The 16015-nt window shown below is 54.7% G+C and overlaps 1 protein-coding gene across 6 annotated transcripts in view; it reads left to right on the forward strand.

Moving 5' to 3' along the window:
• Positions 1–16015, forward strand: part of INPP5A (inositol polyphosphate-5-phosphatase A) — a 170658-nt gene that overhangs the window by 92029 nt on the left and 62614 nt on the right. For 5 of the 6 annotated variants that reach the window (XR_007460864.1, XM_049645921.1, XM_049645923.1 and 2 more), the window contains exon 5: positions 10115–10178. The exons of the other annotated variant lie outside the window; for it this stretch is intronic. Coding sequence is in view for 4 of the 5 variants with exons in the window: in XM_049645921.1 (XP_049501878.1) it covers positions 10115–10178 (64 nt within the window). In the remaining variant the exon portion in view is untranslated. The remainder of the gene's footprint in view (positions 1–10114; positions 10179–16015) is intronic. 6 annotated transcript variants of the gene reach the window in all.

Genomic DNA, 16015 nt, shown 5'->3' on the forward strand with positions numbered 1-16015 from the left:
TGTCACTGTCCCCCGCGCCTCAGGCCATTTACTCCTCGGTCTCTGTCGGATGCCCGAGACCACGCGGCCCAGAGAAGTTTCCAGTAACCATCTGCGCAGTGACTGGGTGTGTGAGTGGATGTGCGAGCCCGCTCTCGAAGGCCGTTTCCTGGGCCAGCTGGTAACCTTGCCTCCCCAGTCAGGCGTTCTACCCCCTGTCCCTTGCACGCGAGGGTCTGGCGTCACCACCCTCACGACGCGCCCCCTTCCAGGCAGCCCGTCTCGGGGACCGTTTCAGAAGGCCGTCCGCACCTGTCAGGTGCCTGTCGCGGTGGTGATGTGAAATGTTAACAGGCGCGTCGATCTGGGGGATTTATCGTGACCACGTGTGATGTTAAGTGGCTGTTGTGTGTTCACCCTCCCTGTCAGGCCCCTCGCTGGGCTGCCTAATTGGGGACACGACCACCGGGGCTGTGACAGGGCTCGGCACCCCTCATGCAGCACGCCAGCTCCCGTGGTGCAAGCTTTATGAAATGCTCTTTAATTCATGAGCGGAATATCATTAACTTTGCAAGTAGGTGAACACAATGGACGACCAATTTAATTAACTTCTAAGGCCGGCTGTTGGACGGGAGACAAAATGAAATTATATGTGCATTTCTGGAGCAGGCGGCCGGCCTGGAGAGGGGCTTGTGGCGAGGGTCAGACGGGGGGACACCCTCGTGCCGTCATTTCGTGTTTAGCCCCAGAAGCTGAAATTGGAAAGTTAGTACTTTGTACGTGAGTCAGCCCTCATTTTAGACGGCTACAAAGCCGCTTTGAGAGAGAGGGCGCCGGTCCTGACAGCGACCTGCTCCCACAGGCCCCCTCCTGGGCGATGCGGGGTGGAACGGGCAATAATGCCGCCTCATCCGATTAGATGGGCCGTCCGTGAGTGTGTTATACCGGAAGAGATCAATGAAGCTCTACGCTGACTTACACAAAAGCTTTGTTTCATTTATTATTATTTATAATCTAATGAGTGTTATAGTAACCTTGCCTTGATTTATTACTCCGTCTATTAAATTGTTTTAAAACCAGGATTCTGGGCTCACTCTCGTGAAGGACTTATTCCCTCTTGGATAAAAAGTATGTTGTTTTTTGCGACCGCGCTCAGCTTCTTGGAAGCGCTGGGAGGTGTGCGTTAGGCCGTCCTTTGAAACCTGAGTGGGCCCTCCCACACCACCCGCCAGGCGGTCCCGCAGGCTCGTCTCCACACCTGTCTCTTTACCAGCAGTTGTGGAGTCCCCGCCTGGTGCCAGGTGTTGAGCTGGGGACTCAGAGGTCCCGAGAACACTGACCGGGAGCTTCGCGACTGCTGGCAAGGAAGGCACATGCGAGAAGGAAACAAGCATGCAGCCAGAGCGGACGGCCCTGCGGAAGGGTGGGGGACTCTGCTGGGCCAAGGCTCTGCATGAGCAGTCTGGGAGGGCTGCTCAGAGGAGGCAGCCTTTCCATGCAGACCTGCAGCAGCAGGGGGCCACGTGAGAAGAAGCTGAAACAGGGAAGGCAAAGCAGGCACAGGCCCCGATGACGGCAGGCCTCAGGCTGCTCCAGGCCCCGGGTGCCAGTGTGGTCAGGGCTTTCTGTGCTGGGCCGGGGCCTGGGGACGTGGACGGGCAGCCGGGAGGACCCGTGTCCTGGCAGTCACCGAAGAGCAGAGGAGTGACGGGGCCAGAGCCTCTTCTTGACAGGTCACCCTGACATCGGGTGAAGAGGCGGAGGGGGCGGTAGGGGTGCAGGAAGCAGGGGTCCTGCTGGCGTGGGACTGCAGGAGAGACGTGGCGGGGGAGAGGCGGCTGCAGGTATCCAGGGTGTGGGAGGGTGAGTGACAGAGTAATGTCCTGAGTCGGGAGAGACCGGCTCCCGATGAGAAGTCCACATGGGGGCCGAGTTCTGACCCATGAGGCTGGCCTTCAAGGGGAGGCCCAGTGCTGTGCATGCGGGAGCTGCCAGCTGGAAGACGGTGGGGGCGGGGGGGGGGGTTGGCCACCACAGCGGGGAGGAGGGAAGAGGCCCCAGAGGGGTCCCGAGGAGACCCGGTGTGTCGTCACCTGGAGGAGGAGGAGAGTCCGGACAGACAGACGCTGCTCCTCAAACCTGGAAATAAAGGACGAGGGAAGGGCAAGCGACCTGTGTCGTGAAAAGTGTCCTTTGGATTTGTGAGTGGAGCATCACCAAAGAGAGTCATTTCGCCGGGGTGATGAGAACAGAGACAAGGTTGGACACCGCAAAACTAAACACGGTGTTGGGAAGATATCCAACAACGCATGAGGGCATGTGTCATGAGTATCCAGGCTGATGCCAAGAATGCAAGGCTGCCTTAACATTTTTAAATTTCCCAAAGCGATTCGCTGCTTTAGCCAATTAAAGAGCACGATCATCTGTCCCTTCTTCCCCTCCGCCAGCGCTTCTCTCTCGGCCGATGCACGTTGCTGGCGGAATGCCCCAGGGCTCAGCCCTCTCCCCCGGCATTCCCACCGCTTCTAATATCACTCTTCACGGGCAGCTGAAATGTCCCTTTTTGCTCACACGTTGGCCCGGAACTTCAGACTCACGATCCACCTGCCTGAGCGGCATCCCTGTGTGCGTGACCAGCAGGCACAGCGGCGTGGCGGATGCATCCTGGTTTCTCGTTTCCCAGCAAATCCCACTCCTCTTGGATTCTCCTCCACCCAGAAAACTCTCCAGTCCGGTTTCTTTCATAAGGGGGCATCTTTGACCTTACCTTTCTTACATATCCTACTTTGAATTCATCAGAAAGTCACAATTCAGGTACATCCCCTGCTGCCTTCCCACCACACACAGTGTCCTCAGCACAGAGCCAGGCGTCTTTTTCCCACATAGCACTGCAACACGACGAAACAAGCAGAAAGGAAAGAAGAAGGTGTGAAGATTATGGAGAAGAAACAGACTGAAACAAATAGTCCTTACTCACAGATCATCAGGGAGAGTGCGCAATTGTTAGAACTCAAAGTGAGCTGAGCAGTGTGGCTGAATAAAAGATTAATGTACGACAGCCAGTAGCAGTCCTGTTCCCTGGCGACAAACGGTTCTAACCCAACAGTGGTTTCAGAACTTACATTTTCTGACAGCAACAGAAACTAAAAGATAACTAAGAGTAAATCTAATAAGAGATCTTCAAGACCCTTATGGAGAATTATAAAACTTTATTAGAAGATGTTTTAAAACACTTCAGATATTTTAAAATACCTGCCTAAAGATGTGTCATATTTATGGGAAGGAATGCTGAATATCCTAAAAATGCCCCCTATTCCCAATCTGTGGGCCTATAATCTCAACCCCAGTAGGATGCCTTGGGTGTAATCTAGCAGCCATTTTGAGGTTTCATCTGGAAATACAAAGGGCCCAAAATAACGAAAGCAATTGTGAGGAATAATAAAATGAGACATTTATATTAGTAAACATCAAGACGTACGAGAAAGGTAAAAGTGTTACTGGAGATGGACCAGTTGGGCAGCGTGGAGAACTCATGAACAGACCCCCACAGAGTTGAAATAGAGGTGTAAGTTATAGGGAGACCAGATGATTGGTTTCTACAGAAAATGTAGTAATGCTGGGTTTTACCTTGAGCCATTCTCATTAACAAGTCTCTGTCACCATACAAACTTAAATGGGTAAAACACAGCCTTAGGCTTTCACATAAGAATACAGAGAATACCATTGTGGAATCAGATTAGGGAACTATTTCCAAGTAAGACGTAAAGGCATAAACCATAAAGGAATATATTGATAAATTTGATTACTTTAAAAATAAAAACTTTTATTTAACTAAAGATGCCAAAAGAAAAGATAAGCTAAAGAGGGAGAAATTCTTTGTAATGCAAGTAATAGATGAAAACATTCCAAATTAGGGGGTGCCTGGGTGGCTCAGTCGGTTGACTGTCCAACTTTGGCTCAGGTCATGATCTTGCGGTCTGTGAGTTCAAGCCCCGTGTCCGGCTGGCTCTGTGCTGACAGCTCGGAGCCTGGAGCCTGGAGCCTGCTTCAGATTCTGTGTCTCCCTCTCTCTCTGCCCCTCCCCCACTCATTCTCTCTCTCTCTCTCTCTCTCTCTCTCTCTCTCAAAAATAAACACTTAAAAAATTCCAAATTATATTTAAAAATTAAAAATCTTATAAAGTGAGAAAAAGGTAGATAGAAAAGTGGACAAGGGATATGAACAAGGAGTTCACAAGAGAAATCTAATTGCCAGTAATCTTCAAAAGAGGCTCAGCGATGATAGAATAACGAAAATGCAGGTCGAAACGACAGTGACGTGTAATTTCACACCGTCGGGCTGGGTTTGGGGTATGATGTGTTTACTCTCCTTGCCGGATAGGAACCCCCCCCCATAGGGATATGTCAGATTTTACTCCCCCGCCTTCACGTGACGCATTCGTCGTTGGTCGTTTGTCAGTGTTTCTGGAAGTGTTGCCACTGCATTCACGTGCGCCCCTCCTGAGGGCTCCAGCTTCTCCATGCATCCGCGTGGGTGTCAGCGGGCACACCTGTCTCCCTGTAGCTTGTGTCTTCTGTGCTCAGGGACCGCTGTCCCCCTGGACAAGGGGGTGGCATCGAGAGAGCCGAGCGCCCGCCCCGATGCCGCCCCGGGGGCCGCACACGCGAGGCTGCCCTCTGGCGTCTAAGCCTTGTGCCCAGAGAGGGACGCGTGTAGCCATCCTCAGAGCACGGCTGCCCGCCTTACGAGGAGCTTCTACCGCTCACTGCGCGCCACACCGTCACAGGCGAGGCCACGTCTGTCACGTGGGGGTCCTTCCTCCCTGTTGTCCACCCGCGCCAGGATACAGTGGACAGAGTGCAAGAGGGTTCGTCACTCTCTCCAGATGAAGAGGCTTTTCCAGCCGTGATCCACTGCAGTCTGTTGATTCTAGCTTAGAACAACTAGGGTTCTCCGATTTTTTTGTAAACTTGAAGAAGATTATCGACGACATCTTACAAAGTTCTTTTTCCCGTTCGTAGATCCGTTTATTTTAATTTTGAAAAGTAACAAGTTGAGGGGCCCCCGGGTGGCTCAGTCAGTTGAGCGTCGGACTCTTGGTTTCAGCTCGGGTCATGTTCTCACGGTTCGTGGGTTCGAGCCCCACGCTGGGGTTTGCGACGTCTGCTTGGGATTCTCTCTCTCCCTCTCTCTCTGCACCCCCCTCCTCCTACCACTTGTTCTGTCTCAAAATAGATAAATAAGCACTTTTTTAAAAACTAAAAGATAAGTTGAAAACGCTTTAGTTATAGAAACAACATAATGTGCCATCCTGGGGGAGCAGAGACCCGCCAAAGCCCACGTAACTTTTGATAAGTGCCGTCACCCTTCCCCGTGGTGGGATTTCCCGAGCTGTGCTGTGCTGGGATCCCTCCCTGTGCGCCCCTGCCCCAGTGCAGACCCCACAGCTGGCTTCCCGGCCCTTTCCCCCTCCCTCACCGACCTGTCCCCTGGGAGAAGTGCTTGAGTCCTGGTGACTCCCAGGGGGCTGTCGGGACTTGGCCGCCGTCACCCCGGGGGTCACTCTCCAGGCGCTCTTCCGTAGTGTCTGCAGAAGAAGAGAGTGTCCCCATGTGCTCTCGCCGCTGTCGATCTGGCGGCAGGAATGTTCTCTGTTTCACGGAAAAGCGAGCCGGAAGCTGCAGGCCTGCAGGTTAATGATGTGTACTTTGGCTGCTAACCTAATTGCCGGAATGATAAATTACTGGCCGTCTGATTTGTTTGCAAATAAAAAGTGATGGAGGCCTTTGTAAGAGTCGCTTTGTGTTCTCTCCTGGTCGGCTTCTGCCCAGGCCCGAGGCAGCCCCACCGGGAAAGTGGGAGCACTCGACACGGAAAGTGGGAGCACTCGGCAGCTACGGGCCCTCTTGAGGCCGCTCGGTGGCTGCAGTGCCCTGGTGCTTTCTGACCGGATGTGGGGAGGCCGGCTGCTCTGGTCGCGGCCCTGAGTCTGCTGTGCTGGTGGGGGGTGGGGTGGGGGGTGGGGTGGGGGGTGGGGTGGGGTTCCCGCCCTCACAGTTCAGCTCCAGCTGGGACCATTCATCACATCAGCAGACTCCAGTTGAGCTGAGAACTGGCTTTGTGGCGCGTGCACCCGCACCCCGAGTCGGCCGCTGAGCTGTGGGCCGCGATTCACACGAATGCCCAGGTGGACGGCCACCGGGAGACACGTCCCCTGCCACGTTCCACCGAGCACGGGAGCTGGGGTCTCCTGCGCAGCCACACCTGCCCTGCGCGGCAGAGCCCCGGGGACCGGGCTTTCCAGGCTCTGCCCCGGCACCATCAGGCCGCACCTGGAGGCCGTCCCCACCCCGTCCAGGGCGCCCACCTTTCGCTTGCTGTTCTGGCAGAAATACAGCATCGACTGGACTGTGTCTCACTAATGGAGAATTAATAGGCACCCTTGACAGTCAGGTTTATAAATATGTAGAAAGTATTTTAATTGTTTTTAGTAAAACAGGCAAGGAGTCAATATTCTCCGACATGACAAGCACAGTGCTGACAGGTGCTGTGGGCAGAAGGCCCGCCGGGCGCGGGGCCTCCCCCCCGTTGGCAGGCCCGGGCGCGCTCCGTCCTGATGTCGTCGTGTCCTGTGATAGATGCGTGCCCTGAACCGTATTGATAGAGTAGGTCAAACGTTGAAAAAGTTAGCTTGAACTTTGACTTTAAATATTCATTAGAGCTAATTATGGATTTTCTGACTCCATGAATTACAGTTTCTATGCCTGTGTTGGCCGTTTATTTTCCATTTATTTATTGTAAACTTCATAACATTGTATTGGCTTTATCACATTCAACAAGGTCATAGTTAAATGTTTGCCGTGACCTTGGTGGGCTTACGCTTTTCAGAGGGCTCTTTCCTGGGTCAAGGGAGGCACAGCTGTCAAGGGCTGATGCGGCGCCACAGCGAGGGAGGCTCCCCCAGGGATGCAGGCCTGCTCACGTGCTCCCTAGGGCCGCGCGCTGCCCGTGGTCCTGTCGTCCCTCCTGCCTGGAGGGGCCTTCGCCTGACTCGTCAAAAGAGAAGACCGGGTTGGCTGTCCTCGGGCGCGTGCACCACGGTGCCTCAGCTCCTCCTGTGAGCGGACCCGGGGCGGGTGCCCGACGGGGTGGGGGCAGGCGGGCAGTCCGCCCGGTTGCCGCGTGTGGCGAGCCCCTCGGCCCCGAGTCCCCGGCCGGCCCCTGGCCGGATGTGCTCGCAGCCTCGAGAGGATCTTCCCAATCGGGACGAGGCCTCCGCTCTGCGTTTCTGGCAAGTCTACGCACGTCTGGCCTCCGGCGAGCGGCCTGCTGTGCCCTGGGGAGGAGCCCGAAGCCTGGCACTCCCCTGCTCCCGCCCACTCTGCTTGCCAGGCTGCCATGTCCGTCCCTGTGGCTCCTCAGGCAGTGACCACTGGAGCGGTTCAGAAGGTCCCCAGGGTCGCCTGCACTTCCGGAAGTGTCCGCATTTTGTCTTCGGGTCACGTCGGGGAGGCTTGTGAGGCAGCTCCAGGCTCGGACTGGAGGACGGTGTCATCTCTCTGCTCTTGGACTCCTGGGCCGAAGGAGACCGCCAGCCTCCAGGACTGGGCCTGGGGCAGGGCCACGCACGAGGCACAGCCGGGCCCCCCGCAGGGCGCTTGGCGTGGTGCCTGCAGCCTCTGTGGGCGGGCCCGTGCTGTGGTTCTGAACCCAGGTGTCCCTCGCGGAGTCGGCAACGGCATCGAGGACCAGGGGCATGTGTGCCCTTTGACCCAGCCTGACAGAGGCCGTGGTCGTAGCGTCTTCCCTGGGGGAAGGCCTGAGGACAGCCAGCATAGGCGGGAGGGCTTGGAACATAGTGCCCCAGGATGTGGAAACCCCCAGGAACTGGAATTCCAAGGCTGCTGAAGTGCGGTGGGGGGATGCTGGGGTCAGGGCATGTGGGGTTTGCACGTGTGCCCGGCAAATGTAACCCCCTGCCCCCACACTAACTGCTGACCCGGGCAGGGTCCTGCCCACGGATCCTCGGGAGGGCACGTGGGAGCCAGCAGGCGCCCCCCCGCCCCCCTGAGTTTGGGGGCCACGGAGAGCCCTGCAGCAGGCTGTCACCCAGATGAGAGGGTGACGAGTGCTGCCTGCACCGCGCCCTCCCCCTCCCCCTCTGCACCCACCAGGCGGCCCTTCAGTGTGGAAGGCACCCCTCCGAGCTCCAGGCTGGACTGGCTGGGGGGAAGGGAGCGGATAAAGGATTTGTAGGCAGTTTGGGAACTTTAATCTGGGCTTGATAGTGTTGATCTGTGGCATCGCTGTCCCTTTTCTGCAGAGATAACACTTTGTGGTCATAAGAAGATTCTTACAAGGGACCCGTGCCGCAGTGTTCAGGATGCAGAGTCGTAGGGTCAGCAGCAGCTGCTTTTGGGTGGTTTGGCCACATGTGCATGCACGTGTGTACGTGTGTCCACGTGTGTGTGTGTGCCCCTGTGCATGTGTGTGCGTGTGTGCCCGCGTGTGCTGTATGTACCCACCCATGTATGTGTGCGTGTGTGCTGGGTGTTCGTATGTGTGCCCATGCGTGTATGTACTTGTGTGTATGCGTGTATGCCCGTGTGTGTGTGTGTGTGTGTATGTGTGTGTGTGTGTGTGTACACACAAGAAGACAGGGTGTATGTGGCAGGTGCCGGCAGTTGGGAATCTGGCTGAGGGACACCTGTGTCACTGTCCTGCTGGTTCAGCCTTCTGCACACCAGCCCTTCTCTGTCTGCCCGACCCTCCCCCGGCTCTTCCCCTCACCCTTCGGGACTGAGCTGCAGGGTGAAAAGTAGAACCCCACTTTTCCCTTCCAGCGAGGCCCTGCCTGCTGCGGCCTGACCGCCTTTGGCTGCAGCCAGGCGTCCCTGCTCGGCCGGCGCCCGTGTGCCGCCCCCCGCCGGCCCCTCAGCCTGGCACCCACGCCCCCACCTCTCACTCGGTTCAGTCTCGGGGCAGACGGCCCTGCTGGGCTCTTTTCCCTGCTTGATCTTGTGCCGTGAGGGGTGGACTCTAGGAGGACGGGGCTCGTCTGTGGAAGTCAGAGTAGTAAAGGTGCGATGTACAGCCGGTGAAACACACCCTTCCTAGGGTCCAGTGCGGTGGGTTTGGGCAAAGCATAGTTTTGTAGCTGTCATCTAGTCGTAGAGCAGTTTTATCGCCTGGAAGTCTCCCCGGCCCCTTGTTCAGGTGGCCACGTTTTGCAAAACCACAAAATACATATCCATGCACACATGCACATCTGCATCTGTATCTACCTGAATACACACGTGTGCACATATGTGCACATGTGCAGTGACACATATCCGCATGTGTGTGCACAGATACACACATGCGTGTGCACATGCATACGTTCACACACACGCATATACATGCGTGCATACACATCTACACATAGACACGTACACACACAAACACCTGCTGCGTGCACATTTACACGTATCCACAGGTGTGTGTACATTTCAACGTATATGCACGCACACATACACACGTTATTCCTGCTCGCACACATATGCACATAAGCATATATATGCGTGCACAGACACGTTTAGGAAATAACCAAGTCAAGTTCGAATTTTAGACAACCAGCAAATAATGTTAGTGTCAGGTGTGCTGTGCGAGCCTCCCTTGCCCGTCATCCCACCCCCAGCCTGGCCTCTGTGGCTTCGCCTCCTTCCCAAGCGTGGGGAGCAGGACCGACCCCGATGCCCAGAACAGTCAGCCCCTGGCGGGCAGGGGCCCGGCAGCTCTGGGGGGAATGGTGTTGCAGCCCCACGTGGAGGAGGAGGGGAGGAGAGCAAGGAGCAGGGCGGGCAGAGGAGGGGTGTGGAGTGCAGCCGATGGGGGGCAGGCAGGTGCCCGAGGCCGGGGGCGGGTGCCTGAGCCCTTCCCGCTGGACCCTGGCGCTCACAGCAGAGGCGAGACCGCGCCGGAGTGCGCACCCCTGTGCCTCAGACGTGGCTGACATCTCCTCCCCGTGACCGTGATTAAGTCCGGATGAGTTAACTTTTGTTTCTGGTCCAAAAGAGCTTTTTGTGCGTCACTTAACAACGCTTTCAAATGGTTCCCGGTGCTGGTCATTCACTTGACTTCTCTTTTTGCTCTGCAGGCACTAGGAAGCTTTTATTTTCTTCATGAATCCTTAAAAAACATCTACCAGTTTGACTTTAAAGGTAAGACTCTTCTGGGATCTCTGGCAGGGCTCACCCCACCCCGTGTCCCTGTGGGAGGCTCACAGCCACGAACCAGGGACCTCACAGGGACACCTGGCTTTCTGGCCCCTCTGAGGTCCAGGCGGCCGGCCTGCCCCAGACCCCAGCCCTGCCCATCCCCCTGCTGGGCAGGGCCCGTAGGTGACACTGGCTTTCCTGCAGCACAGTCGAGAGGAGAAGGGAATGGTCTTGTGTCTGTGTCCGTATCAAATGGGAGAAAGTGGAGAACGGCAGGAGAGTGTGCTGTCTTTAAAGAGAAGGACGAGCGCTGATGTTTGCGGTGGAGTGAAAAATGCCCGTGCTTCTGGGCCAACACCGTGCGCTGAGTGGGGGAGGAGACGTGCCTCCTGAAGACACAGCCTTTGTCTCTGTGGCTCAGCACGTGTGAGCCGTCCCCCCGACCTGGGCGGCCCCAGCGTCTGCCCTGCTCGGCTGGGGTGCTGTGCGCCTGCCTTGTTGGGCACTGTCCCTTCGTGCCACCTGTGAGTCCTCTGGCTCCACAATGCTCTTGAGCCAGATCACATTAATTTGAGATGTCACTGGAGTTGTGATAACTATGGAGAGCGACTAATTATGTCAGTTTGTCCAGATTCATTATCTTTGCTCACTTACGAGACAGATCACCTCTCAGGAAAGTGAGAAGCAGAGCCTTCTCTAAATTGCTTGAGTAGTGATTTCATCGATGTTAAGAACAGGATTCCAGCCAGCAGGACTATTTTTCACCGGCCCTGTTGCCTGAGGATTCTTCACACGGTTTTCTAAACACAAGCACCTGCCTTTTCCCACTGGGGAAGCCACGCAGACCTGGTGAGAGACGGGCTGGAGGCCACCGTCCCCCGAACTTGATAGACCGTGGACACCACTGTGTCGCGTTGTCGAGCAGCGGGGCCGTGGGCCAGAGTGCACAGAGGGGAGGTGTTCAGACACAGCGCGCTCAGGCGGGGCTGGAGGCAGAACGGGTTACACTTCTACTAAGCCTGTGCGTCAAGCTCAAACGTGTCGCTGATCTATTTAACTTTTCCTTTTTTTTTTTTTTTTTTGAGTGACCATCTGCATACATATTTTATTGCTAAATCAGATGGGTCAAAACTGCCTGGCTGGCCCGTGGTTTATTCAAAACCATCCATTAGGTACGTGTACGCGTGACCCCAGCAGACCTTCCCCGAGGGCCCCCATGTCGTCAGTGACAAGGGCTGAGATGGTGGCAGTGGCCATGCCCTGAGCACGTCTGTGGCGGGAGGCTGCGGGGACCCTGGGGACGCGGCGGTGGCCCAGCGTGGCCGTGCCACTGCTGCCGCTCCGAGCAGGTGCTGGTCTCAGAGGAGCGGGGCGGGCCGCCGCCCTGCACTGTGGCCCTGGCTCTCGAAGGTTCACTCTTACACCTTGAGTCAAGTTACAGCAAACGTAGAAGTTGTGAGAAGTTTGAATGAACTTTTTAAGAATAGCCTGTATTTTCACAAACAAGCAGTTAGAAATCCGAGGACACCCTGAAGCCGTGGGTGGGAAGGATGATAGGGACGTCACTTTCTGGCCCGGCACCTGCGAGCACGGGTGGCACTGCGCGGACCCAAGAGGGCGCGTCTCTGAGATCCTGCAGCAAAGCCAGGCCGCCGGGCCGGTGCCGCCTCCAGACCGGAGGGCCGGGCGGGCGGACCGGGACCCCGGAGCCGGCGGGGGCGGCTGACGGGGTGGAAAGCCGGAGGCTCCAGGATGGGGGCTTGGGAGAGAAGAGCCCGTGGGGGCCCGGCCTCGGAGCCCCCCACTTCCGTGAGCTTTGCCTGCAGGAGCCCCACCGTGTTGTCTTGGTGAAGATCAGAGAAAAACCCCCTGGTGCTGCTAGGGGCGGGGGGGGGGGGGGGGGGGGGGGGGGTTTGGAAGTGTGTCTGGACACTGGGTTCTTCCCGAGAGGCCTGCCCTCCCCAGAGCAGCCCCACCGGCCTGGTGGAGGGAGGTGGCCTCGCTGCGGGGCCCGAGGGGCCGCGGTGCTAGGAAGCGTGTGCCGAGGTTGCAGCCAGGGCTCGCGCTGGCTGAAGGACCGAGGCGGGGTCATGGGGCTGCGGGACAGTGTCCCTGCACCCAGCCGCAGCGCCCGTCACCGCGACGCGGTGTGGCGGAGGCCTGCAGCGTGTCCCCGGCAAGAGCACAGAGACGACAGGGGAGCCACAACGGGACGCGGGAGGAGGGCTCAGCCTCTGAGCCCTCACGGGAAACACAGCCCGGCTCCTCGCCAGATCAGCACAACGCCTCGCGTGGAAGGCCCGTCTGCTCAGTTCCTTTTCCCAATTATTCACGCTTTGCCCTCCACCCAAAGCCAGAAACTGAGCTGACGGACAGGAGGTCCGGCGTGCAGAGAGCAGGCTCGCGTCGGAGCCAGACCGGGGTGTGGCTCCGTGTGGAGCTGTCCGACCCGGAAGCGTGGATGGCTGCGGTTCACACGCCGGTGGCGCCCGTGGCAGAACGGACGGCGTGCGCGCAGATGGCCGCGCGAGTCAAGACGGAAACCACGAATCTACGGAACAGCTCAGAATGAAGGACGCCGTAACAGAAACGCACCAGGCCTTTGCCAGGCTCGTCGGCCTGGACACGGCTGTAGACAGAGCCAGCCGGCCAGAAGAGCGTGGTAGAAAACCTTCCAAACTGAAAAGTGGGAGAAAAACACAACACGAAAGCAGAGCGAGACGTCCGAGCGCCGTGGGACGCGTGCACTGAGGGACGGCGGCGGGGAAAGGAACAGAGGAAATATTTGAAGTAACGGCCCAGGATTTTACACAACTGATAATGGACACCAAGCGGCAGATCCAGAGAGCTCTAGGTGACCGAGCAGGCTAAGCACCCGAAATCTGTCCCCGAGCGTGTCCTTCTGAAGCCACAGAAAGCCGGAGATGACGGGAAGACGTTGAAAGAATCAGGGGTGGGTAGGGGTGACCTAGAAAGGAGCGAGGACAAGATTTGCATTGGACTTCTTTTCGGAAACCGCGAAGCAAATAGAGCAGTGTGAAATATTTTTATCGTCGGAAGGAAAAAATCTAGAATTCTGTGGCTAGCAAAATTATCCTTCAAAGTTTAAAGAAAAATAGACTTTCTCAAACCCAAGTCGAGGGAATTTGTCTCCAGCAGACCTGCCTTATAAAAAATGTTAACAGTTATTTGATAAAAGAAAAACGGTGCCTGCAGATCCACACGAAGGGGGCAGAGCGCGAGAGAGGAGTAAAAGGGGGTGACGTTGTATTTGTTGTTATCCTTAGTCTGGCAGAGAACTTTTGTGCAGAGCGCCAACAGCAGCAACGTTCTGGGTGACTCTGCAGCTTACGGACAAGGGATGAGTAGCAGTGCCGTCAGGAGGGGTGGGGACAGGCCTGGGCTCTGTCACGGGGAACACGGGCTCTCTGTGAAGGGATACGAGCCTCCGTGAAAGCAGACCCGGCCCAGCTGTAAATGTGTATCGCGGACTGTGGCAACTGAAAACTTTCAAAATGAAATACGGTGGACCTGCTGACAGAAGAGAGAGAGTAGAATCGGATGAAACGCTCGATTAAACCAAAGAAGGCAGGAAGCGGGGGAGACAAGGAAGACAGGAAACGAAGGCAACAGATGGAAAAGCTACCGGCACCGAGTGTCCTACTATGTCCAGAATGTCCTTAGATGTTAGTAGTGCCAACGCACCAATTTCAAGACAGAAACCATCAGAGTGGTTAACAAGATGATACCCAAGCGCGTGCTGTCTGCCAGGAACCCGCGTAAGATGCGTACACACATGCGGATTAAAAGGAGAGAGATGGAGAGAGCGCGATGGCACTGACACTGGCCAAGAAGAGCACTGGGCCAGCGGTCTTAATCTCAGACACTGCAGACTTCAGAGCAGGGAGAGTCACTGGGGATAAACAAAGCCATTTACCGCTTAACGAAAAAGGGGTCAATTCTTTAAGAAGACATAACAGTTCTTAACGTAGACGCACCTAACAACAGACCGTCGCCACACCAGAGGCAAAAACTGACAGAACGTCAAGGAGAGATGGATGAATCCACGGTTAGAGTTGAGGCCTCCAGTGCCCCCCACCGGAGACGGACAGACCCGGCAAGGCAGAGAAGTGGTAAGGGCATAGTCCAACTCAACAGCACCATCAATCACCTGGGTCTGATGGACACTTATAGAATATTCTATCCGACAACAGCAGAACGTACATTCTTCTCAAGTTCACCTGGAACATTCACCAGGATAGGCCACATTCTGGGCCATAAAACACTCCTGGGCAAATTTAAAAGAACAGAAATCACACAAAGTATACTCTTGGGCCACGGTGGAATTTAACTGGAAATCAATAACAGAAAGGTGGCCGGAAAATCCCAAAATACGTGTGTCGAAAGTTCAGAACCGACAGAAGTAAAGCCAGGGAATCACTGAGGTGATAATTAGCCAAAGTTGGCGGTGCACGTCAGCAAGACCGTGTGCAAACCCGAGCACTCAGACCGAGACGTGGAGGGAGGCTCCGGGGTGTGTCGTGAAACTGCAGCCTACACGGTGTGCGGGCGGTGACTGCTCCTTCTTCCCCGCGATTGGTGGTAAGAATTCTCGCAAGTAATGGGGAATCGCTTAGTGGTTGCCTCCTGTCAACCTTTGGAAACGGTTTGAGGGTTGCTTATGATTTTCAGAGGCATAAGTAAGAAATGAGCCCGTTTAAGTTAGTCTTGCAAAATAAAAATAAGCTAATTTCAGCTCTGTTTGTATGATTAAATTGGCTTTATGTGCTCAGGGGATTTTAAAGGCTGGTCACTGTATTTTATTTTAACACTCGGATGTTAAAGAACACGCTTATGACTGACACATGGGTCACAGAATAAATCTCAAGAAAAAGTTTTAAAATATTTTGAGTTGAATGAAAATGAAATACAGCTGATCAAAATTTGTGGGCTACAGTGAAAGCCAGGCGTCGGTGGCATCAGATGTGCAGAGAAGAGGTGAGACCTGAAGTCAATAATCGAAGCTGCTGCCTTAGGAAGCTAGGAGAAGAGCAAAATAAATCCAAATCATAAGAAGAGAAATAATAAAAACTAGAACATAAATCAATGAAATTGAAAACAGGAACTCAATAGAGAAAATTAACAAAACCCAGAGCTGATTCTTTGAAAAGATCAATAAAATTGATATACCTCTAGTCAGGCTAACCAAGAAAAAAGAAAACACAATTTACTAATATTAGAAATGAGACAGGGGTCATCACCACTGACAGTGTGGACACTAAAAGGATAATAAAGGTATATTGTGAATTGGCCTATAAATTTGATAATTTAGATGGTCCAGTTCCTTGAGAGATACACCCTACCAAAACTCATAAATGGAAGACTGGATAATCTGAATAGGCCTTTATCTATTAAGGAAATTGAATCAATAATTAATAACCTTCAAAAAAGAAAGCACCAGGCCCAGATGGTTTCACTGTGAATTCTACCAAGCATCGAAGGAAGACATTACACCCGTTCTCTACAGTCTCTCCCAGAAAGTAGAAGCAGAGGGAAAACTTTTCTGACTCGTTCTGTGAGGCCAACCTTGCCTAATCCCCAAACCAAATAAAGACGTCATAGAAAAGGAAAACCGTAGGCCAGTGTCTCTCATGAACATAAAATGCGAAACTCTTCAGCATAATATTAACAATTTGAATTCAACAGTGTGTAGGAAGGATTCCACACCATGGCAGATGGAGATTTTTTCCAGGTGTGCAAGACTGGTTCTACGTTTGAAACTCAGTTGATGTCATACGTCGTATCAACAAGCTAAAGAAGAAAATCACGTGTCAGTGGAT

The sequence above is a fragment of the Panthera uncia genome, chromosome D2 (genome assembly GCF_023721935.1).
Source record: "Panthera uncia isolate 11264 chromosome D2, Puncia_PCG_1.0, whole genome shotgun sequence".
In the NCBI taxonomy this organism is placed as follows: Eukaryota; Metazoa; Chordata; class Mammalia; order Carnivora; family Felidae; genus Panthera; species Panthera uncia.